The 24,175-nt window shown below is 35.0% G+C and overlaps 1 protein-coding gene across 1 annotated transcript in view; it reads left to right on the top strand.

Moving 5' to 3' along the window:
- Positions 1-24,175, top strand: part of SLC39A10 (solute carrier family 39 member 10) — a 48,094-nt gene that overhangs the window by 16,960 nt on the left and 6,959 nt on the right. The window contains exons 4-9 of the mRNA XM_054566706.1: positions 4,951-5,120; positions 6,930-7,118; positions 11,137-11,257; positions 12,496-12,864; positions 13,989-14,069; positions 22,347-22,537. Coding sequence (XP_054422681.1) covers positions 4,951-5,120; positions 6,930-7,118; positions 11,137-11,257; positions 12,496-12,864; positions 13,989-14,069; positions 22,347-22,537 — 1,121 coding nt within the window. The remainder of the gene's footprint in view (positions 1-4,950; positions 5,121-6,929; positions 7,119-11,136; positions 11,258-12,495; positions 12,865-13,988; positions 14,070-22,346; positions 22,538-24,175) is intronic.

The raw sequence follows: 24,175 nt of genomic DNA, 5'->3' as shown, positions 1-24,175 counted from the left end.
TAGTAAGTTTTAAAAAGATCACATTTCAGTATGTGAAGTTTACTTAGGATAAAGATATTCTCTAAAGCTTAAAAGAGTACAAATAAAATACTCTCAGTGTGCAACAAAGTAAGTCTCTTAGGTACTACTTATGTACTACCTATTCTTGGTTAATTTCTTTGCAATAGGAAAATAACTTAAGAATAGATAAATTAATCATGATAGCCTATATTTATTGGAACCTTACCCTCTGCTGTTCTAAACACTTTCACAAGTGTTTTATGGGCTTAATTTAATTTTTAAACCCATGAGATTTAAAAGGAAGTGCCTCTTTTATTAACTTCTATTTGCTGAGGAAAGGAGGTGTTGAGAAGTTAAGCAACTTCCATAATGTCACAAAGCTGCCAGGTAGAAGAGCCTAGTAGAAACTGGAGTATTATCCATATAAAAGCCTAGGAACTATCAGAAAGAGATGTGAAGAAAACAACACTGTTTACAATTGCAACAAAAAAAATAATAATTCCAACAAGATACCTAGGAATAAATTTAATCAAGGAGGTAGAAAACCTTTACTCAGAAAATTATAAGATATTAAGAAAGAAATTGAGGAAGGCACAAATAAGTGGAAGCATGTACTATGTTCATGCATAGGAGGACTTAACATCATTAAAATATCCATACTACCACGTGATCCATGGATTTAAAGCAATTCCTATCAAAATTCCAAGGGTATATTTCACAGAACTAAAACAAATATTCCAAAAATGTATATGGGACCACAAAAGACTCCAGATAGCCTCAGCAATCTTGACAAAAAAACAAAGCTGGAGGTATGATGCTACTTGATATCTGCAACCAGGTATCTACTTTATACTATAAGGCCAGAGTAATCAGAAAAGCATGATACTGGCATAAAAACAGATCAACAGAGCAATAGATCAATGAAACAGAATAGAGAACTCAGAGATAAACCCACGCCTTTATGGTCACTTAATATATGAGAAGGAGATAAGAACATACAATGGAGTAAGGACAGTCTATTCAATAAATGGTGTTGGGAAAATTGTGCAGGTACATGCAAAAAAATGAAAGTAGACCACCCTTAGACCATACACAAAAATAAACTCAAAATTGATTAAAAACTTAAATATAGATGGCCAGAGGGAAGAGGGACGAGGGATGTGGGGAGGTGAGCAAAGGGGGAAAAATGGGGACATCTGTAATAGGGTAAACAATAAAAATAAAGTAAAAAAAAAAAGACTTAAATATAAGATTCCAAGCCATAATAATCCTAGAAGAAAACATAGGCAGTAAAATCTCAGACATTTCTCGTGGCAGTATTTTTTCTGATACATCTTTTTGGGCAAGGGAAACAAAGGAAAAACAAATGGGACTACATCAAACCAAAAAGTTTTTTGCACAGCAAAGGAAACCATCAAAATGGAAAGACAGCCCATTGAATGGGAGAACGTATTTGCCAATGCTTCATCTGGTAAGGGATTAATACCCAAAATTTATTAAGAACTCAAACAATTCAACAGCAAAACAACAGCCGCAAACAATCCAATTGATGGCTAGAGGGAAGAGGGCAGTGGGGGCTGAGTGGAGGCAGGCAAAGGGGGGTGGAAATGTGGACATCTGTGAGTGTCAACAACAAGAATAAAGAAAAAAATGAAAAAAATGTTTTAAAAGATGTTCAGGGTTGGAGAGTGGGGCGGTAGGAAACAGTCAAAGAACCCGATTAGACACCTTCAAAGAAGACATGCAGATGGCCAATAGAGATATGAAAAGATGCTCAGCATCAGTAATCATCAGAAAAATGCAAATTAAAACTTTAATGAGATACCACCTCACATCTACCAGATTTATTGGCTGCCGTCAATAAATCAACAAACAACAAGTATTGGCGAGGATGTGGAGAAAAGGGAACCCTCGTGCACTTTTGGTGGGAATGCATATTGGTACAGCCACTGTAGAAAACAGTACAGAGTTTCCTCAAAAAAATAAAACTGGAACTGCCTTATGACCCAGCAATTGCACTTCTGGTAATATATCCGAAGAAACCCAAAACACTCATTTGAAAGAACACTTTTACCCCTGTGTTCATTGCAGTCCTACTTACAGTAGCCAAGATTTGGATGCAGCCCAAGTGCCCATCAGTAGATGAATGGATACGAAAGCCGTGGTACATTTACACAATAGAATACTACTGTGCTGTAAAAAAGGACATCTTTTTGCAACAGCATGAATGGGCCTGGAGATTACTATGCTAGGTGAAATAAGCCAGTCAGAAAAATAAATGCCATATGATTTTGCATATATATGGAATCTAATGAACAAAATACAAGACAAAATAAACTTATAAATACTGAGAAAAGACTGAGAGATGTCAGGGGGGAGGGGTGGGATTGGGGGCTGGGTAAAGTAGGTGAAGGGATTAAGCTAAAAAAAAAAAACCCTCATAGATACAGACATCAGTATGGTGATTTCCAGAAGGAAGGGGTTGGAGGCAGGAAGAAGAGGGTATCTGGGTGCTGACCACACAATATAATGTACAGATGATGTATTATAGAACTTTACACTTGAAACCTATATAATTTTATTAACCAATATAACCCTAATAAATTCAGTAAAAATAATTTTAAAATGAAAAATAAAAGCCTATAAATGTAACCTCTGTTCTTAACTGATGCTATGCTGGACTTCTTCCTCCTAAAAAGGTTTTTTGCTAGAATGTGACAGGGAGATAGTTATATTTAGTTAGACTTAGTGGTGTTTTAACAGATAATGCAGACATATGAAAGAGGTCTAGAGGTAAGTATTGGTGTGTAAGTATTGCTGTAAGTATAGATGAGTAAGAAAAAATACAAGAATGGCCTTTAGGTGGACAGGCTGGGTTCAGTCTGGTATGCGATCAGTAAAGGGAGAGCGTGAGTCCAGACCCTAGATTTGAATGCTGATCTTTGGATAGATAAAATGTGTTCCCCTTGCTGGCATCCTGTTCACTGATATTTGTAAATGAGTAAATACCTTGAGAGTTACAGTTATTTGCAGGTGTTTCTGAATTCTCATTGTAACAGGAGAGAAAGGGAAGCTATGCCCAAGATTATTTAACTTAATTAAAAATAAAATTCATTTGTTCTTTACAGGGAAAAATGGAGACTTACGAGATTATCACATCAAGAGTTAAGATTAATAGCCTTTTTTATATTTAAGGCACTGAAAAATTCTACATCTTTGCTTTCACATCAACTGTGGATTATGACTTAGAGTTTCTATGTTGTAATATTGGCATAATCTATTTTATAAGATGTTGACAGATGCTTGACTACAGTAATATTGAAAATTACAGTTTATTCAATCTGAAAAGCTTGAAAACAAATATATTACTAATAGTGAATATCAATGAGGTGTTTGCAGATGGTTAGTAGCATTGTCAGAAATGAAGATTGAATTAATTGTGTCCCAATAGATGTTGGTAATTGTTAGAGAGGAAGCCCTGCTAGAAACTATTTTTAATGACTGCCGCACCATTAAGAAAGGTTAACTTGTTCTGTGTAAATCTCCTGTAGTGACACAGCTACTACCTCATTAACTGTTCAAAGAGTGCTGTAAACAAAATATGTTATATACTGTGTATGGTAGAAATCGTTTGTCTCACAAGATTGGCTCATTTAGTCATAGAGTTGACCCTAGCTTAATTACCAAGGGGGTTTGTGAGTATGTCGCTAAGCATTTTCTGCCAATTAAAATGCTGAAACAGTGTAGAAAACTATCATCTTGCACATGCTTTGAACCAAGTTAATTAGAAAGTTTCCACAGATGAGTGCTTCTTTTTAAAAGAATGCATTTTCTCTCTAGATAATGAGAAAGGGAGTTGGTGAATAACTAAGCTTGAAGACCTTTAACATTTTAAGCGACCCAATTTGCAGAATAAGTGAAGCTTGTGGCAGACATTTAGCAGAGTTTTGTTTTTGTTTTGTTGTTGTTTTTGTTTTTAATTGCATTTGGTATCCTGGGTACAAATAAAGAAAACATTTGCTAGTTATATATAATAGTTTGTATATTGTTAGTTTGGTGTAAGTTTTATAAAAGATGCCTTTATTATTTTTGCTTGTTCTGTTTCTTCTTTATAGCAAACAAATTGTGATTGAAAAAACCCAATAATTTGATTAAAAAATTAGAAGAATTTTATTACCCATGGTGTGTTTTTCAACACCTAGGAAATTATGATAGCTTTTATGTAAGCTTAAATGTAAATATTACTAATTACAAAAAATGAGGTTTTTGTTGTTTTTTTAAAGTAATAAATTTTACAGAAAGTTAAGGTGGAGGAAGGAGTTTGGAACTGGGTGTGGAGGAGAGATGATGTTGAGGAAAACAGAACTGAGTTATTTAACTTGGTAAAAATTAGAAATGAAATAAAATAAAGCTACCAGTATTAAAGCTCTTTTGTATGCCAGGTGAATGTATTTCCATTTGGGGCTGATTTATAGTTTCTTAAGCTTTATATTAGAAAGATTTACGAAAGTTATGGTACTTTAGATATTTGGCTTCCTTTAATGCTCACAGGAGAGGTTTATAATTATATTCTTTAAATAAAGTTTTATTGCTGTAGCTCTGCCTTTAGAATTGGTAAAATTTTATTTACAGCATAGATATTAAGAGTGAATCACAGCCTTAAGTCATTTTAAGTCCTTGTTTCTGATAAGGTGGGCCAATGGAGATACTATTTATAATTTGGTCTGAGTTTCTTCATTCTTTTTTTAAGTATTCAAATTAGTGTTACGGTTTTTTGTCTTGTTTCTTTTTTTAAATGCAACAGTGCCAAAATAGAAAGTTTCTTAAAAAGCATAGTCTGGGTAAGAGAATCTATTGTCTATGACTCATTTATCTTATTTTTTTTTTCCCTTGGGAGCTTTTTTGGTTTATTTGTCATGCTAATGTTGACTGTTACTTTCTTTCCAACAGCATGGATTTGTGGTATCATTTCTATCACTGTCATTAGCCTGCTTTCCTTGCTAGGCGTGATCTTGGTGCCCATCATTAACCAGGGATGCTTCAAATTCCTTCTCACGTTCCTTGTTGCTCTGGCTGTAGGAACAATGAGTGGAGATGCTCTTCTTCATCTACTGCCCCATGTAAGGAATTTTTTCAAACTTTAAAAAAATTAAAAATAAAAATATTTAAGCTAAAAATACCTTTCATTAGCAAGCTGTAGCACAGCAATCTAGTATTTGTGCTATATTATTTGCTCAATAGGATAAAGTATTTTTTCCCCATTTGAACAGTTTTAATAGTAACAACATTTGAAATAAACTGAATCATTAGGTTTTAAAATAGCGAAAAACTGGTTATGTCAGTTTTATGTTCATCTGTCATAATGTATACGTATTAAATCACCACAATGTACACTTTAAAAATCTTACAATTTTATAGTCCAGTTATGCCTCAGTAAAGCTAATTTTAAAAAAAGAAAAAACTTGCTCTATTGACAGTTCTGAAAATAATTAAAAAAAATCAATGAGTAATACATTTTTTTATCTGTAAGTATATCAAAAAAGCCTTTAGAAGAAATGTGTAAGTGTCTTATAATGATTGCACGTACTTGTATGGCCAGGGTGCCACAGGCGTCTTTATTGGAGCAGAAGGATATAGATCAACTCAGCTCTTACAGGCATTTAGCTCTTTACGAACCGGGCCAAATGTCTTTTCACCTGGAGTACACCTGTTTTCTGACATTGGGTATGCTTCTAACGATAGGATCATAAGCCCACACTTCTAGTGCCTTGATTATACCTTTTAAAATCTGTTGCCAGTTAAGAGTATTTGATGTAGTGTTACTGTTTTTACATCACATTATGAAAATAGTGCGACTTTTTTTACTCCAAATGTAAAATTACAGGTTTGAATTTTTTTTATATTCTCACTGCCTCCTTCCTGGAGTATTTGGAAGACAAAATTGTATTTGTTTGTTGTGAATACTACTTCCCTCCTTCTATACTCTAGGTTGAGAATTCCAGATCTAGCATCTAGAACAGTGTATGGCGTTGCCTTTAAAAAATTAATTACTCTTAAAACTGAACATAAAATTTTTAATTTCATTCATTATACTGTATGTTATTTGCTTGTTTTCCCCTTTATTTACTCCCCGTTTCTTGCCCATCTACCATCCATCAGGAATAGCAACATCTGTTTCAAAGCTGGGCCTAATGAGAGCAGTTGAAGTGGAAACAACGTTTAAGTGCTGTTTAAGTTATGTTTTTCTTAAGAAATGTTAATTAAATAAAGCTAATACTTTTTTGAATGGTCTTACCTTCTTTTGGAGGTTTAGAAACCTCCTCTGTTGACCACTAGTAAATGGGGAAAGACTACCAGAGTTATAAGGAAGGACAGTACTTAAAAATAGATCTAATGTTTAAAGTTCTCTAAGGTTAATATTGTGAAACTTATACATTTCACAGTTAAAAATAACTTTTTTACATATATATTTATTTTTGCTAAATTTTTAAAAGAGAAAATTAAGTGCATGTTTCAGTATACACATTTTTATAATCAGTTGAAGAGGAAGTTAGATTACAGGGAGAATTTGTTTGTTTTACTAAATATTGGGCATTTATCTGGATTTTGTTCACTTGCATTTACTAAGGGCCTGTCACTCCCTATTATCTTACTGCTGACTTGGTTCTCTCACTGCAGTATGTGTCTTCGCCCTTCCAGGCATTTGAGTTTGTGGTCTTTGTTTTAGAGTGAACATGAAATGTACAATAGTACTTTCCAGGCCACGGAGTATAGCAAAATTAAGTGGAAGACTACTTATTTTTAAGTGAGAGAATATTTAGGGAGCACTTTCAAAATTAGAAAGTATTCTTTTCTGTGTCATCTAGGAAATTTATAATCTCAGAACTTAAAATAGCCTTTTACTTAGTTTCTCTTATTTTTAATAACAGTCTCAGGGTGGACATGATCACAGTCATCAACATGCACATGGGCATGGACATTCTCATGGACACGAACCTAAGAAGTTTTTGGAAGAATATGATGCTGTATTGAAAGGACTTGTTGCGCTAGGAGGCATTTACTTGTTATTTATCATTGAACACTGCCTTAGAATGTTTAAGCACTACAAACAGCAAAGAGTAAGTGCTTTTGAGTTGTTTGTTTAGTTTTGTGGGGTGTAAAACTCAAAACAAAGACTATTATTTTCTGGCCATATGCTTAATTATGGTGGTGGTATGTATTAAATGTCTTCCAATAGATTATCTTCAGGAATAAATGGCTTTGATCTTGGACATTTTTTTTTACATTTATTTTGTCATTTATAATAAAAAAAATAGCAGTCTCAGTCTTAGAGCATTTGCATCACATCTTACCTAATTAAGTAGGATGGAGAAAGCTATTGGCCAAGTTATGGTTATAAAAATGTAAAAATACATAAATAGAAGCACATTTCTTCAATCTTTAATATTTTCAAGTATAAGTGGCTTTTATTTTCATATATTTTAGTGAAAATGTTTTCAGACAACATTTCTTTATCAGAAAAGCCTTGCCGATGGTAGAAGTACTAAAGGTAACAAGAATTTAGATTCAGGGGGCTTTGTGGGAAAAAAGTATAATGAAATGAAGGACACGGTAATTCTTCTCAGTAGTAACAAGCCACTTGGGAGATGATGCTTACACTGTTGATCCAATATCCTGCTTGTCATGAACTGTCACATTTATGAGAATAACACAAATATATAAAACAATTTTTCCCACAAAAGGTAAGTTCAGGGCTACCGACTTTCACCATAATTATACCCCTCCCTGTTCCCATTGGTTTACATGTGTATTTATAACTCTACCTTGAATATATTTCACTAACATGTTTGTGATACTAATTTTGATTATCTTCAGTATACACTCTTTAAGTAAGGAAACCTAGAGAACATTTTTAGGAACCTTTCCACAAAAAAGGTTTAAAAAATTCTTATATTTTGTTAGTTAACTACAAATATTCAAAATAGAAAAAATGCCTTTTTCCTCAGGAACATTGGATAGTCATCATAATAGAGTCTACAGTTATGATAAAATTTTTATACTATTTTTATATACATATGTTTTTGTATATGTATGTGATGTATGTGTTCTGTATATATCTCCTTGAGACAAATTAAATTGTTTATAATTAGAGCTCTGAACTGGGATTCAGGGGAGACGATTTTAGTCCATGTTCAGCCGCAAACTAGCTGTGAAACTATGATTCATTCCACATGATTTCCAGTTGCTATCTAAATCTATGGGAAATAAATCCTACTTTTTATTTTTATATTATATTCCAAGTAGTGTATGTAATTTTAATTGCCATATTTTTGTCAGGACACTATCATATTTAATTGCCTCCAAAGGAGGAGGATCAAGATGGTGTGCCCAGGGAAGAACTGTCTGAGGAATGGTGAAAGGGACTGGGAAGGATCAACTTACAGAAAAGTGGAAGAGGTTTAGTGGCATTTGGTTTTTGAAGGGCTGTGTGGAAGGTCATGTGACTGGGTGAAGAACAGAATATGGTGGGATGGGTGACAAGGTAGAGTGGCTGGAGGAAGTGCGTCAGCGAAGAAGATTCCTGCCGAGTCATTTAGAAGAGGTGACGTGGGCTTGAACAAAGGCATGGCATAAGGCGCGGGGAAGAAGAGGTGCTTAAGAGAACTGTTAAAATGAAAGAGTCAAAAAGAAGACTTCAGATATGATTAGCTGTAAGAAATACAAGAATTTAGAGTCCGTCTCTGTGAGTACCTAATTTAGAACACAGCTACATACTGCAAAGTATACAAAGAAGTTTTGGAATTACTCTGAAGCCCTCATTTTCTTCAGCTGTGTACACCAACATTGAAGCAGCAGATACTAAGTATTTAATATGCATAAACTATTAGGGACTGTATAATTTACAGATAAGTGCAAAAAAAAGTTTTCTTTTTTTATAATTTAATCTTGATCTCATTTTGAACCTAAATGTATCAGCAAAATTAAACATATTCATTTTTGTAAACTAAACTAATACAGGCGACCAGAGTCCCCAAAATAGCGTAGCTTTTTTGTAAATTTGAAATTGAGGGGGAAAAAAAACTAAAGGGAATACCTTTGGCGGAGGTGTATTGCAAATCTAATAATAAGGAATTCTTTAAGTATATCAAAGAAAGAAATCTAGGCAGATAAATCAGCATATCTCTTTTATGATAAATAGGACAAGTAATCTAAAATGAAAAAGTAAAGGCTTTTTTTTTGTAAGAAAAGAGATTAGTGATAGCTGAATAGAACAGACATTTGATTGTTTGATAGAAAAGTCAATTATTGGAAGGAAGCTTTCAGAGCATTAAATATACCCAGTAATGGCTGGTTTCAGCAAGACTGATGCTTTGAGGGTAATGATTTGGCATGTTTTTAGGAAAAGTGGACAATCAGGACCAAAGCAATCAAACAGAATCCCAGCTGGTGTTCACATTTCCTTCTTTACTTTCTATATCCCTCTCATTGAATTTTGTACTGTTCTTGGCCCCTTCTTCCTCTTTTTTTCTTTGTTAACTGTGACTGTTGTTTCTTTTCTCTTTAGGGTGTCTCCATATTATTTTCTTTTGAATGTTTTCTATTTCCCCAATTTCTGTTATCTATTGCTATGAAGAGGAACAACCCGAAACTTAATGGCTTATAACAACAATTTAGTATTTCTCTTAATTCTGTCAGGAATTTAAGTAGGATTCAGCTGGGCAGGGTTTTTTTGCTTCACTTGGTGTCAGCTAGAGTCACTCGCTGCTATATTCAAAGTCAGCCAGCCAGGGCAGGGCAGGGCTGAAGGTCCAAAAATGCTTCGCTCTATGTCTAAAAGTCTGCATCTTGGTACTCCTCCGCATGACCTCTCATCGACGTCTAGACTGAGCTTCCTCATTGCAGAGTGGCTAGTTTCTGTGAGCAAAAGGTGCCAGGCCTGCTTCTCATTAGTCCCAGAACTGGCACAGAATCACTTCTGTTGCTTTCTCTTGGTGAAGGCAAGTCAAAGGGTCAGCCAAAACTCAGGGGCAGAGGATAGACTTTACGTTCTTGTGGTTGGAGAGGAAGGCTCAGACAGAGAGGGAAGAAATGGATGGTGGCTGTCTCTGAGGACTCTTACACACAAGTAGCCGTAACAGGCTTGCTTATGCAGCAGTAAGAGGCTTAAACATCTGAAACATAGTTTGCAGCCTGTATACAAAACCAGCTACAAGAAAAATGCTCTGCCAGTCGGTAAGCATCTCCCAGAGAATATACTCGATTATTTGTTCTCTTAAGTTAACATAGGTTAGAACTTCAAGCTGGAAGAGTTGTTAATGGTAGTTACATTGATAAAAGAAGAAAGCAGACTATTAAAAGATAAGGTAGGAAAATTCAAACTTAAACAATGAAATGCAATAATTAGAATTTATTAATAATTGAGGACAGATTAGATCAGAAACAAAACTTGTCTTTATTGCAAAGCTTAGGATCAGTTATTTATAGGTCATTTTCATACATCACCTCATTTAATCCTCATAATCATTTTCATTTTACAGATGAGTATTATGTTTAATAAATTTAGCAAAGTCTCATGGACATTAACTGCAAATTTGATATTTTAACTCAAGTTTGACTCTATTCATTATGTCACACATAGGGAAATGTAGGATTGCATTAATCACAGAATAAAATTCAAAGGAATAAGCATTAGTTTTTGGAACTTCCTATTCCCATACACTGTTAGATAAGAGAGGTTACATATATGTCACACATTTCATATAGTAATACCATACTGTGTATCCTATTCTTTTTATTTTTAAGATTCTTATTTATTTATTTATTTGTAGAGAGAGGGAAGGCTTGCAGGACCGTGCCCAACCCATTGAGCCACACTAGTCAGGGCTATTCTATTCTTAACTTTGAATTATATGAACTTGAATCTTTTAGTTGAGTACTCAAAAAAAAAATGTACAAATACAGTTGGGTTTTTCATCTGGTTAGACCCCTTGATTAACTACTAAAATTTTTTTCTCACTTCTTTACTAAATAATTTATGTACAGAATTGCCACCAGCTATTCCCATAGATGTTAGTGAGTGAATATTATTGCTAATTGTGGCTGCAGATTTGATTCTAATGCCAGATTTTTTTCCAGGGGAAACAGAAATGGTTTATGAAGCAGAACACGGAAGAATCGACCATTGGAAGGAAGCTTTCAGATCACAAGTTAAATAATAGACCAGATGCTGACTGGCTTCAGCTCAAGCCTCTTGCCGGTAGACAATTCTGACTAAAGAGAAACTTTTAAAACATAAAAATTGAAATATTGCTTCTAAACTCTGTGTTGCCTTGAAATTTTTTCTCTTCATAGGTTCCCTAATTTTAGTTTCTAACTTGAATTTTCTTAAATGTTAGTGTGCCCTGTGGTTTTGTTAGTTTCTTCCTTCATTTCAGCCTTATTTACACTGGATTGTGGGACCAATTAATTATATTAGAGGTCAAAAAACATATTGTACTTTTATTTTAAAGAAAAACAAAGAATGAAACAAACGGCTTTGTCAGTGGTAGATTAGTGTAAATTTTATTCCTTGGCCATGCAAGACCTTTGTGCCCTCCCCAGGCGACTGGTTTCACATGGACAAAGGAGAATCAGCCTTGTGCTCACAGAGAATCAGTCTCTGTGCTTAACCTCCCTGCCCATCCACCCATCTGTTTGGTTGCCTGATAGGTGTAATAAGGTGTAGCTTACAATTTTCAGGGAAACATAGACAAAGTTTTTTACCTAATATTCTCCCTTTCCCTTTAAACTTATGTTTCCACTGAGGGTATCAATGACTTTTCTGCAGAAAAGCAGGAGCCTAGGCCCGAACTGTAGCCTCTGCCCCAGAATACAGTTTGGGAAGTATTAGAATCTTTGTCACATAATAAATAACTTTGAAAACTAGCTAAGAGGCAGCCTTAATTTAAGAAAGAAAGAAAAACTTGGATGTTGTCACTGACGAGTTTCTGAACTTCATTCTAGTAATGATCTAAGTAATTTTGTCAAATAGGTGGATCGTTGAAAGATGCACGTTATTTAAATTTTGTCTTTGTTTTCTTACATAGTAAGAGAAGGTTCCAGTGGGTAAACTTTAAGGATTGTTCTTTCTCTGGAAAATTAGGGGTTCACTTTGTTACTGGTAAATGCTACAGTAACTTTTCACTCCTTTGATATGCTCCTTTAGTTCCCCAATATCTTCGACCTTGCCAGATCCTCTCCTCACTTTGCCTGCTATTGCTTTGAGTTCCCTCTGTGATGCATCTTTTGGACCCTCAAAACCCCAGTTTGTTTTTGTGTGTGTGTGCTCATGTGTATTTATTAATTGTATTTGTTTCTATATATTTATTTAGTGAGTTTTAAAAGACATTCACTTAAGAAATGTTCATTACAATGCTATTCTCCCTGGGTTTAAATGAGCAAATATGTGTTCATTTATTTGTTGATAAATCATATCCTTTGCTATTTTAAATATAGGAACTGATGACTCGGTTGTTTCAGAAGATCGACTTAATGAAACTGAACTGACAGATATAGAAGGCCAACAAGAATCCCCTCCCAAAAATTATCTGTGTGTAGAAGAGGAGAAAATCATAGACCATTCTCACAGTGATGGATTCCATAGCGTGGATGAGCATGATCTCCATGCTGCTACACACAACCACCATGACGAGAGTAAAACTGTGCTGAGGAAACACAGTCACCAGTGGCACCACAAACATTCTCATCATTCACATGGTCCCTGCCATTCTGGGTCCGACCTGAAAGAAACAGGAATAGCTAATATAGCCTGGATGGTAATCATGGGGGACGGCATCCACAACTTCAGCGATGGGTTAGCCATTGGTAAGTTCACCGGAGACTTGGGCTCTACTTTGCTGTTCTTGAAGGCCATCTTCTATTTCAGTACCAGTCTTACATAATATAATATGTAAGGTTAATATCTGGAGCTTAACTAATATGTATTACTCCTCTCATTTGTTTTTTCTAAAGACCAGGTTCATGTTTTTGGTAGGTTTAGTTGGGGATATAAAGGCCTGATTTCAGTGGGTTTTTCTTTGAACATGTAAACAAATGTCTATATTATACTTCTCTAATAACTTTATTCAATTCGTTGTTATCATGTTGAAAAAGCTACCTTAACATTATGTTTTCAAATGCCTTTACATATCCCTGAATGAGAACAAATTAATTTCAGTTTTAGATTTAATAATTTTTTTACATCTAAAAAGGTGAAAAAAAATTTATAATGGTAAAAACAAATCCATTGTACCAGATTCAAATACATTAGCATCTTGCTAATGTAAATGATATTGCCAGTTTATGAAGACAGTGAGTGGTTAATACATAATTTTGTTTGAGATCCAGATTCTATTAAATAATTACTCAGAAGTAGGTTTTTTTTTGTTTGTTTGTTTGTTTGTTTTTTTCCTCAGAAAGGAGAGACCATATTCTTGAATTGATAGTGACTATCTATGTTAAAGAATAAACTATTTTACTAGTAGAATTATATGCATTTTACCTCTGATCTCAGTCTTCAAGACCATCAGACAAATAATTCTTTGTACCATTTGTGCTCTAGGCCCAGATAAGTTTGAACAAAGATACCAGCCATTTTACTTACTATAAGTGGACTTGTATGAGTTAACCTTGAACATCAACCTACCACTCAGAGATTGAAATACTGAAAACCACTACTACTTCCAAGCTATTAGTGAGTTAAAAAGCTACATAAATAGAGATTTTAATTCAAAATGGAATATTTCTTTTACTAAGCAGATTTTTTTCTGGTTATCAACACCTATTGAACCTCACTATGTGTTGAAAAACTGTAGTTTGTAAGATAAGTGAGTCGTTCATATTAGGAAATTAATTTAGATAAGCAAAAGAAATGGTATCTGTCATTAATGAAACTGGAAAAGCAGAAGATCAGTAAAGGTCACTTTTTTCCTTCCTCTCCCTCACCTCAGGAGCAGCGTTCAGTGCTGGACTGACAGGAGGAATCAGCACTTCCATAGCTGTCTTCTGTCATGAACTGCCACATGAATTAGGTAATAGAACCTTTAAAATTTCTACCACATTTCATCAAAAACCGGTATTTTATATTATATATTTTTAATTTATATAAACAATATTATGTTATATCCCATTTGTTTTCTTTCCTTATGTTACTAACCATTGTTTTTAAACTCCACCCAGGTTACTATGAGTTAATTTAATATGTAGCTTCTGCCCAGTACTCAGGGGTGTTGGGCTGACCACATTTTTCATATTTAACATCCGTTGTGAGACACCCAACGTGGCTTTTAATTTCACGCTATCGCAGATAATGGTTCGAACTTCTGTAGACTTGCTGCTCATAGATCCTTGTAAGAACGTGTTCTTGAGGACTTACCCCGGAATAGAGTTGATGGGCCCAAGCATATGCACGACTAGCAGTCCCGTGTCACTGACCAGCGGCCTCACTGGTCTCCAGCCTGCAGCACCTGACAGTTTCTGTATCCCTGTCAGTGCTGGACATTAACTTTCTAATTTTCGCCAATTGAATATGTGTGAAATGAATACTTCTTTGTTGGCTTAGTTGGTATTTATTGACCTACCAATTATTTTTTAATTTCTCCTCAAATGTTTTGGTTTTCCTCTATAAATTGAAGGACAAATAAAAGATGTGGACATGCATTCATGTTGAAAATGTCCGAGAGATGTAGAGATGACAGTATTTTGAAAGAAAAAAACTGACTTCATCTTTTGAGTATCCAAGGAATTTCCTCCTTCACTCTTTCTAATTTTATGTTTTTCTTCAGTTTATCTGGCTATGAAACATCATTTGACTGTTTTTATGCCAGGAAACCTCCAGTTTCCCTTCCTACCCACCCGCTGCCCCCAGTGGAGTGTGTCAGGCCGCGTCATGAGTCGCTGTGGTTTACTGAATTGCCCTGACCCCTGAGGATCCACGTGGGCACAAAATTTTCTGTCTGTAGTTTCTTGTTTTAGGAGTGACACACAAGGAATAATGGCCACGTGTAAAACAAATGCAGTGCATGCCTAAGCTCCAGACCCTCGGCGCAGAGCTCTAGCAAGAGCTGGATTACAGAGCTCTGCTTTAGCCAGGCCTCCCAAATGAGACCTTCAGACCCCAAATCTCTCTACCTCTTTTTCTCCTACAAACAAGAGGTTGAGATGTTACTATTGCTGTGAGAGGGAACATCGATCCATAGTATAATAAGTGAACTTGGCCAGAAGGAAAGGAGTGAGACCTTATGAAAATGTGTATTTTCCTCCAATGTTTAGAGCTAAATTGACATGAACTGCCCCATATATTAGCTGCCTATGAAATAAAGAGCATAAAGAAACTACCCATCTCCCTTCTTCTCAGGTAGAGAAAAGGCTTTGACCCTTGTATCAGTCAGAAAGGTAGGAAATGGTCTAGCGATCATAACTAAAGGAAGTGTAAACAAACAAACATGGCGGAGCTTCAATTTTGCCTTCAAGACCTAGTAATGGGGCACCTTGGTAACACAGAGCCAGATGAATATCTCTACTCTAATTCAGTTGTTCATTCTTACTTGGAGAGGATCAGAATAGAGAGAGGCATAGAATCTTCTTCCTCAGAATTTAAAGGGAAAATTAATCCCTTAAAGGCCGAAATAGAGGCATGGCAGGTAGATGGGGAGAAGTCCTCTCCTGACTTGATAGGTTAAGATGTTGGCAACACAGTGTATTACGTCACATTCCAGGATAATTTGTTTTTATCTAAAACCTGTTTTGCCCTAGTTAAATTTCTGATTATGAATTCTTAAAACCACCCTGAGATTTCTATACTAAAGTCATATCCTAAGGGGAAAAAAAAGAAACATGTACTTAAATTACATTGCAGGCCACTGGAAACTGACCCTTGGCAAGTCCAAGTTTGGGTCTTTCTCTTCTGAGCAGATTTCTGTTTCTCTAATAATGTGCCAGATGGGGGTTTTGTTAGTGTTTAGGAATGCGACAGGAAAAGCGTGTGCTTTTAAACCTTAGAACAATATACAGCTCTAGAGGCTCGCTTTTCAGGTGTGCTCTGGGATGTGGTAATGAATGAAATTGCCTAAATTATTCTTACTCTGTTTTCTGTTTTTGCAAAGCTTGTGTAGCTAAATTTAAATGTTACAATATTACTGTTTTATTCTCTCCACTTTTCTCAACCCTTTCAATAGGAGCTTGTATAAACATTTGAAAAATAATTTATAAGAAAAATTAGGTAAGAACATATAAAGAGGAAATGAGACTGGAAATAACCTAGAAAGGTAGATAATCCAAGCTCCCTTTTGACATTGAGTAGTATGCTTCAGCTTCAAGGAAATAGTATTTCGGTAGGTAAAGGAAGCCGTAGACTCAGCTCAGAGAGGCTATAGTGCTGTCCTTCTGTCCCCTTTCTTCTCATGTATGTTACAGGTTAAATAGAAATTCAAAATAACTTTTCCATAATATGCTAAATTGTCCAGAGAAAATTGAACAGTCACTGTATAGATTTATACCTATATTATATACATGCATTATTTAAGGGAAAAAAATACAGAACCTTAAAATATATACTCATTTTTAAAAAATCTCAATATTTGTTGTTAGCACGTGTTAGCTATAACAAGGCACAAGTCATTTGTTGTTATAACGTTATTTTTGTCAATAGAAAGAATATTTAGCAAAAGATGAATAGACTTGCTTATTCATTATAAGTCCCAACTGTGGGTATTTCTTTGATTTATTTTTCAAATGTTTCTACAGGTTCTTATTTAGGAAAGGGAGGTAGAGAAAAAGGGAGAAAATTACTCAGATATCATTAAGAAATAAAGATAAAATATTTTATCTTGATATCATATAAAATATTCTGCTGTATACTTGAAATAAAAAATTGGAAATTGAAATTTTAAAAAGTACTGTTTATAGTTAAACGAAAAATGTGAACTACTTTTGTTAAATTTAACAAAATATACATAGACTCTATATGCTGCAAACTACAAATCACCAACAAAAGAAATAAAAAGAGACTTAAATAAAGAGATAAACTAGGTTTATGGACCAGAAGACTCAGTATTTCTTAAAAAAATATTTTATTTACTTTTAGAGAGAGGGGAAGGCAAGAAGAGAGGGAGAGAAACACTGATGCCTTGCCTCTCACACACCCCTCCTGGGGGCCCAGCCTGCAACCCAGGCATGTGCCCTGACTGGGAATCAAACCAGTGAACTTTCCGTTCACAGGCTGGTGCTCCATCCACTAAGCTACACCAACCAGGACAGATTCAGTATTTTTAAGATGCTGATTTTTTCTATAGATTCAATGCATTCCCATTCAAAATCCCAGCAGGCTTTTTTGGAGATAAATGAGCTTTTTCCAAAATTTTACATGGAAAGACTAAGGAACTCGAATAACTAGAAGGATTTTGAAAAAGGACAGCAAAGTTAATTTTTAAGATTTATTATAAAGCCACAATAATCAAAACAACTTCTATCAGTGAAATAATACACACACAAATCAGTGGAACAGAGTAGAGAGTCCTCATATATATGATAGCTCATTTTCAACAAAAGTACAAAGGAAATTCCGTGTAGAAAGAATAGTTTTTTCATCAAATGTTTCTACAATAATTGGATACCTGCTTACAAAAACAACCAAAAACTAACTTGCACTATAAACAAAAATTAATTCAAAATTTATTATTGGTCTAAATGTAAAAATTTAAATCTAAGACTTTTATAACAAAATCTTTGTGTTCTTGAATTAGGCAAATTGTTCCTAGATGCTACACAAAAAGAATCATCCATTAAATAAAAAACTAATAAAATGGACTTAATAAAAATGAAAAACTCAGTACAAAAGACATGTAAAATGGAACAGCAAGGCACAGAGTAAGAAAAAAATATTTGGAAAATATATCTGATAGAAGACTTTTTGAATCTTTTAAAGACCTCTCAATAAGAAAACAACTCAACAAAAAATGGGACAAAAGACTTGAACAGGCTTGTCACTAAAGAGGTTATATAGATAACTGATAAACACATGAAATTTCAGGTGGTGGATATGTCATGGGCTGGAAAGGATATGGAACAACCAGAACTCTTGGAAATTGCTGGTGGGATTGTAGTTTCTTACAAGGTTAGAAATGCACTTAGTATATGACCCAGAAATCCCTCTCATTGGTATCTTCACAAAAGAAATGAAAACTCATATTGACACAAAAACCTGCTTATGAATGTGTACAGTGACTTATTCATAATTACCAAACCCTTGAAATAACCTAAATGTTCTGTAGCTGATGAATGGGTAAATAAACTGGTTCATCCATGAAATATTACTTAACAGTAAAAAGCAGTGACTTTCTGATAGACGCTCGTAAACTGTAACATGGGTGAATCATACATACATTGTAAGTGAACAACTCTATAGACTCAAAAGACTACATACTATATGATTTAATTTATATGATGATCTGGAAAAGGCAAACTACAGGGATAGAAAGCAGATCACTGGTTGCCTGGGAATGAGTGGCCTGAGGAAATGTTTTGGGGGTGTGATGAAATAGTTCTCAAGTTTGATGGTGGTTATAGTTACATGGTACGTACTTTTGTCAAAACTCATAAAACCCTACATCCCCCCAGAAGGAACTGTGTATGTAATTTATACCACAATTTTAAAAATTATTAACTACGTTAAAAAGACCATATACCATGATTAAGTAGGATTTATTCCTGGGATGGAAGGTTGATTCAATACCCACAAATCAATTAACTTGATACATGACGTAAACAAAATAAAGGATAAAAATCATATGGTCATATCAATAGATGCAAAAAAGGCATTTGACAAAATCCACCCATATTGATAAAAACTCTCAGCAAAGTGGGAACAGAGGGAAGATACCTCAATATAATAAAGGCCATACATGTGTGACATACCCACAGCCAACATTATGCTCAACTGGGAATAACTAAAAGCATTTCTCTTAAAATTAGGAACAAGACAGGGATGTCCCCTTTCATCACTCCTGTTCAACAGAATACTGGAAATCCTAGCCATAGCAATCAGACAAGAAGAAATAAAAGGAATTCAAATTAGAAAGGAAGAAACAAAACTGTCTTTATTTGCAGATGACATGGTACTGTATACACAGAACCCTAAAGATTCCTCTAAGTAGTATCAACTAAAAATAATTCATCTTAATTCTTGATCAGTTAATACATGCTATTTGATAGTTATTCAGGGATGAAGTAAATCATCTTGCTATTCAGTAATATCAGGGAAGGCATCCAAATTGAATACTTTGTACCTGTGATACTTTTTTTCCATTAGCATTAAATAATGCCCCCTTTAAGACCCTATTTTGAAGTTATAAAAGAAAATACTATATTTTATAACCTAAAAAGCACTTTTGTAGTCTCATTTTATATTATCTAACCCCTGCTAAGTAAAATTGTCCGTTTAGAAAAGTTGGTGGGTGAATTATTGAAAATATGGCCAGGAAACCATATGGGGAAATATATTTGCCAATGATACCTTGGACAAGGGTTTGATCTCCAAAACATATAAAGAACTCACACAACTCCACTCCAGGAGGATACACAATCCAATTAAAAAATGGTCAAAGGGCCTGAACAGACACTTCTCCAAAGAGGACATACAGAGGGCCCAGAGGCTTACGAAAAGATGCTCAGCATCACTAGCCATCAGAGAGATGCAAATTAAAACCATGTTGAGATACTATTTCACACCGGTCAGAATGACCATCATAAACAAGTCAACAAACAACAAGTGCTGGAGAGGTTATGAAGAAAAGGGAACCCTCGTACACTGCTGGGAATGCAGACTGGTGCAGCCACTGTGGAAAACAGTTTGGAATTTCCTCAAAAAGCTAAAAATGGAACTACCTTTCGATCCATTGATCCCACGCTGGGATTATACCCTAAGAATCCCAAAACACCTTCAAAAGAACCTGTGCACCTGAGTGTTCATAGCAGCACAATTTACAATAGCCAAGTGCTGGAAGCAACCTAAGTGCCCATCAATAAATGAATGGATCAAAAAACTATGGAACATTTACATAATGGAATACTATACAGCAGAAAGAATGAAAGAGCTACTACCCTTCTTAATGGCATGGATGGAACTGGAGAGCATTATGCTAAGCAAAGTAATAAGCCAGGCAGTGAAAGACAAATACCATATGATCTCACCTATAAGTGGAACCTAATCAACAAAACAGACAAACAAGAAAAATATAATCAGCAGCATTGAAAGGAAAAACAAACTGACAGTAACCAGAGGAGAGGAAGGAGGGGGTAGGGGGGAAAAGAAAGGGAAAGGTCAAGTCAAGGAACAGGTATAAAGGAGCCATGGACAAAGCTAAAGTGGAGAACGATTGAGGGAGTGAGGTGGGGGTGGGTGGGGCAGGGGAAGTGGTGGTGGGAAAATGGAGACAACTGTATTTGAAAAATAAAATAATTTAAAAAGAAAAAGAAAATATGGGCAGTGAATTTATAGAGGAAGAAGTTAGGGAGCTCTTTGTTTAAAAGAAGCTGAGAAAGAAAGACCAGAGGAAATAAAAACTGGGGGAGAGAAGAGATAAAAGGATTCAAGAGATAGATAAAAGATCCTTGAATCCAAGTCTCACCCAGGAGAATTAAGTATTTAGGATCAGAGGACAAAAGATGTATGGAGATAATGTTAGATGGAAACTGGAGAATAGCAATTTTGAAGCCATTGGTAGATAATCTTAAGTGTGTCATCTTAACTTTCCCAAATAATGTGGTAGTATGTAGTTTGTAGCAGTTTTTTAGAAAATGGAAAAATAATGCCTTGCACTAATTTCTTTGTTAACTTTATTAACACATCCCATATTTTTAGTCATGTCAGACCCCTTAAGCGAAAGAAGAGCCCCAGAATTTTACATGGTACCTTGTATATATACTAAGTGTTCAATAATTAAATGAATGTCTGTATATTTAGTATTTAAAAAAATAGCTGGGGCCCTGACTGGTGTGGCTCAGTTGGACCTCATTCCACAAAGCAGAAAGTTGCTGCTGGTTTGCTTCCCAGTTGGGGCACAAGGCGGGGTTGCAGGTTCTGTCCGATGGGGCCGTGTAACCCGTCAATGTTTCTCTCTCACCTTGATGTTTCTGTCTCACATCAATGTTTCTCTCCCTTTCTCCTTCCTTTCCCCTCTTCTAAATAAATAAAATCTTTTTTAAAAAGTTCATTATAATTAGTAAAACTATTTTAACCCTTTAGATCCAAGACTTATTTCTTGCAGCATTTTGCCCTTCTAGTATCATCTCTCTAAGCCAGTGATTTTGTTTTTTTCATCTCATGAATTAATTATTAAAATTCTGTGGCACACCAAAAATACCATTTTTGCCTATCTGATAAAAAAAGAAAGAGGTACAATTTTGATTCATTCACACCTGGTAGCTATTATTGTGTTGGCTGCTCTCAATTTTTTATTTGACAGTCTAATGGAAAAGAGGTCAGTGCCCCTGAATAAACAGTCAGGTGTTGCATGTTTTAAAAATACTTGCACACACTGTTTGAAAATTGCTGTTCTAAGCAATATGTAATCCTTTTTTCTCTAGTGTCCCAACTTTAAGCAAATAAGTGAGAAAATTTTTTTTTTTTTTTTTTTTACATATTAAGCATTTTCAGAATTAAAGTTCAATGTTTTTCTTGGGGGGGGAAACATAATCGTAAGCAGCATACAATTAAGATATACTCAAAAGAGTCTGTTACCTCTTCTTCCTTAGGCCATTTCCCTTTGAAGAAAGCAGAAATTAGAGCACAGAGCTTTGATTGTTGTTTACAAAAAGAGCTGTGTTGTTTTTCTTGATTTTTTTCTTTTTAAAAAAATTTTACATTTCACATTATATACTAAAATTGACCTTGCTTTTTGATGTACCTTTTTAAAAAATTTTAGAATGCTTATTTGTGTAAACATCAGCACCATCAGGATACACAAGAATTCCATCTAACAAATGCCCTCATGTTCTTCCTTTACAGTTACAGCCCTCTGCCCCCTCACACCCCCTCTCTTTAACCACTGATGTTCTTCACCACTGTAGCTTTATCTTTTTTAGATTATCATACAAATTAAATCATGCCAGCATCACGTCTTTGAGATTCACCCAAATATTTTTCATGTATAAAGGTTTAATTTCGTAAGTTAAAAAATAAATTTTCATACAGTTCCAGTTATTAAAGGTTATCTTCTGTCATTCCTAATTTTGTTTTTTATTGGTGTTTTCCTAAATTTGTGTGTAAAATCTTCTGGTTTTAAAACACTTACATTATGTCTTAACTGCAGGTGACTTCGCAGTTCTTCTTAAAGCAGGCATGACGGTAAAGCAAGCGATCGTGTACAACCTGCTCTCCGCCATGATGGCCTACGTGGGCATGCTCATAGGCACGGCGGTCGGGCAGTACGCCAACAACATCACCCTCTGGATCTTTGCGGTCACTGCCGGCATGTTCCTCTACGTAGCCTTGGTGGATATGGTGAGATAACTTGCATTTTTGTTGTTAATGTTAAATCTGTAAATACACTACAACTTCCAAAAATGGAAGAAGTCTTTGGCTGTGGTTTGAAAAACTAATTTTTTAAAAAATATATATAACCCGCTTTAAAAACATGTGATACCCTAAATAATCTATTAGGGAAAGATATTTAAGTAGGAGGATTCCTTCTTTGAAAACCAGTTGCAATCCTGAAGATTTTTGACCAAGTGATGTTACTATTTGAAATAATCATCAATAGTATTTAGAGATATAATTACAGGATTATTAACACTGCTTTGGAGATTTTGTAATATGCGGATGGAAATGTTTTGTTGTTAAAATATTATTTGAGCTGGCCTTACGGCAAACAAGAAAGAAATGCTGTACGTCTTAGGTAAGTCAGTCTTCTGCAGAAAATTTTATTCCAAGGAATATATGTAATTTTCCTTATTTCTAACTTTAGTTTAAAATTAATAAATCTACCATATGGTCTCACTTATGTGTGGAATCCAAATAAAACAAATGAACAGATAAAGCAAAACAAAAACAGACTCACAAAAACAGAGACCAAAATGATGGTTACTGAAAGGGAGGGAGGGCGTGGGAGGGGTTCAGTGAAAAAGGCGAAGGGGAATACAGTCAACAATACCGTGATAAGTTTGCACGGTGACAGATGATGCTAGAATTAGTGCGGCAACTATGTTGTAACATACAAAAGTGTTGAATCACTATATTGTACACCTGAAACTAATATTATATTACATACCAACTACATTTAAAGTTTTTAAAACTGTTTAGAAAAAAGTAAAGTCAAATACTAACAATTAGACTTATTTTAATTTTACTTTAGTATCCTAAATATGTTAGGCAGTGTATTTGCCAAACTAGCGATTTGTTTTATCTTTTATTTTTAACTAAATATTATGTTCGGTAGATGTGGTAGGATCAGTTGGATAGTCTCATTTCAAAAGCATATATCCTAAATTTTTATAAATAAATCTTTTTAAAAGATATTTCATTTGCTTATCTTTTAGAGAGAGGGCAAGGGAGGGAGAGAGAGAGGAATAGAAACATCAGTGTGAGAAAGAAACATTGATTGGTTGCCTCTCGCACGTGCCCCATCCAGGACCGAATCCACAACCTGGGCCAGTGCCCTGCCCGGGAATCAAACTGGTGACCTTTTGCTTTGCAGAATGACACCCAGCCAACTGAGCCACACCAGGCGATGTTATATCCTAAATTTTTGATCACAGAATTAATTCCTGTTTGTTAAGAAAGTTTAAAATATGAACAAAAAAATTAAAATGACTTATATTCTGTATCTAGAGGTAACCATTTCTTTTATTACTGTATTATATTTTTTATTTTTCAGCGTCAGCTTACTAACAGTATTCTTTTATATCGGCTTCAGATGTTCAGCATAGCGGGTAGACAATCATATGCTTTACCTACTGTCCTCTCATCGTAGATCTCTAACACCTCATTCCCTAACCCTGTGTTGGGCTGATAGCTCTGCTTCCTACTTCAAGGAGAATACTGAAGCCTTCAAGACAATCTCCCCCAAGTTCCCACCACCATTTCTACTTAATCTCCTGTACCCGTGCCTGTTTACTTTCCTGTTAATGTGAAGAAATGTCT

Source organism: Pteronotus mesoamericanus, unplaced genomic scaffold, assembly GCF_021234165.1.
Source record: "Pteronotus mesoamericanus isolate MK-2021 breed Mesoamerican mustached bat unplaced genomic scaffold, CSHL_Meso_final contig_179, whole genome shotgun sequence".
Lineage (NCBI taxonomy): Eukaryota > Metazoa > Chordata > Mammalia > Chiroptera > Mormoopidae > Pteronotus > Pteronotus mesoamericanus.
The sequence above is the reverse complement of the archived record's forward strand: the minus strand, read 5'-3'. Positions and strand labels throughout refer to the sequence as shown.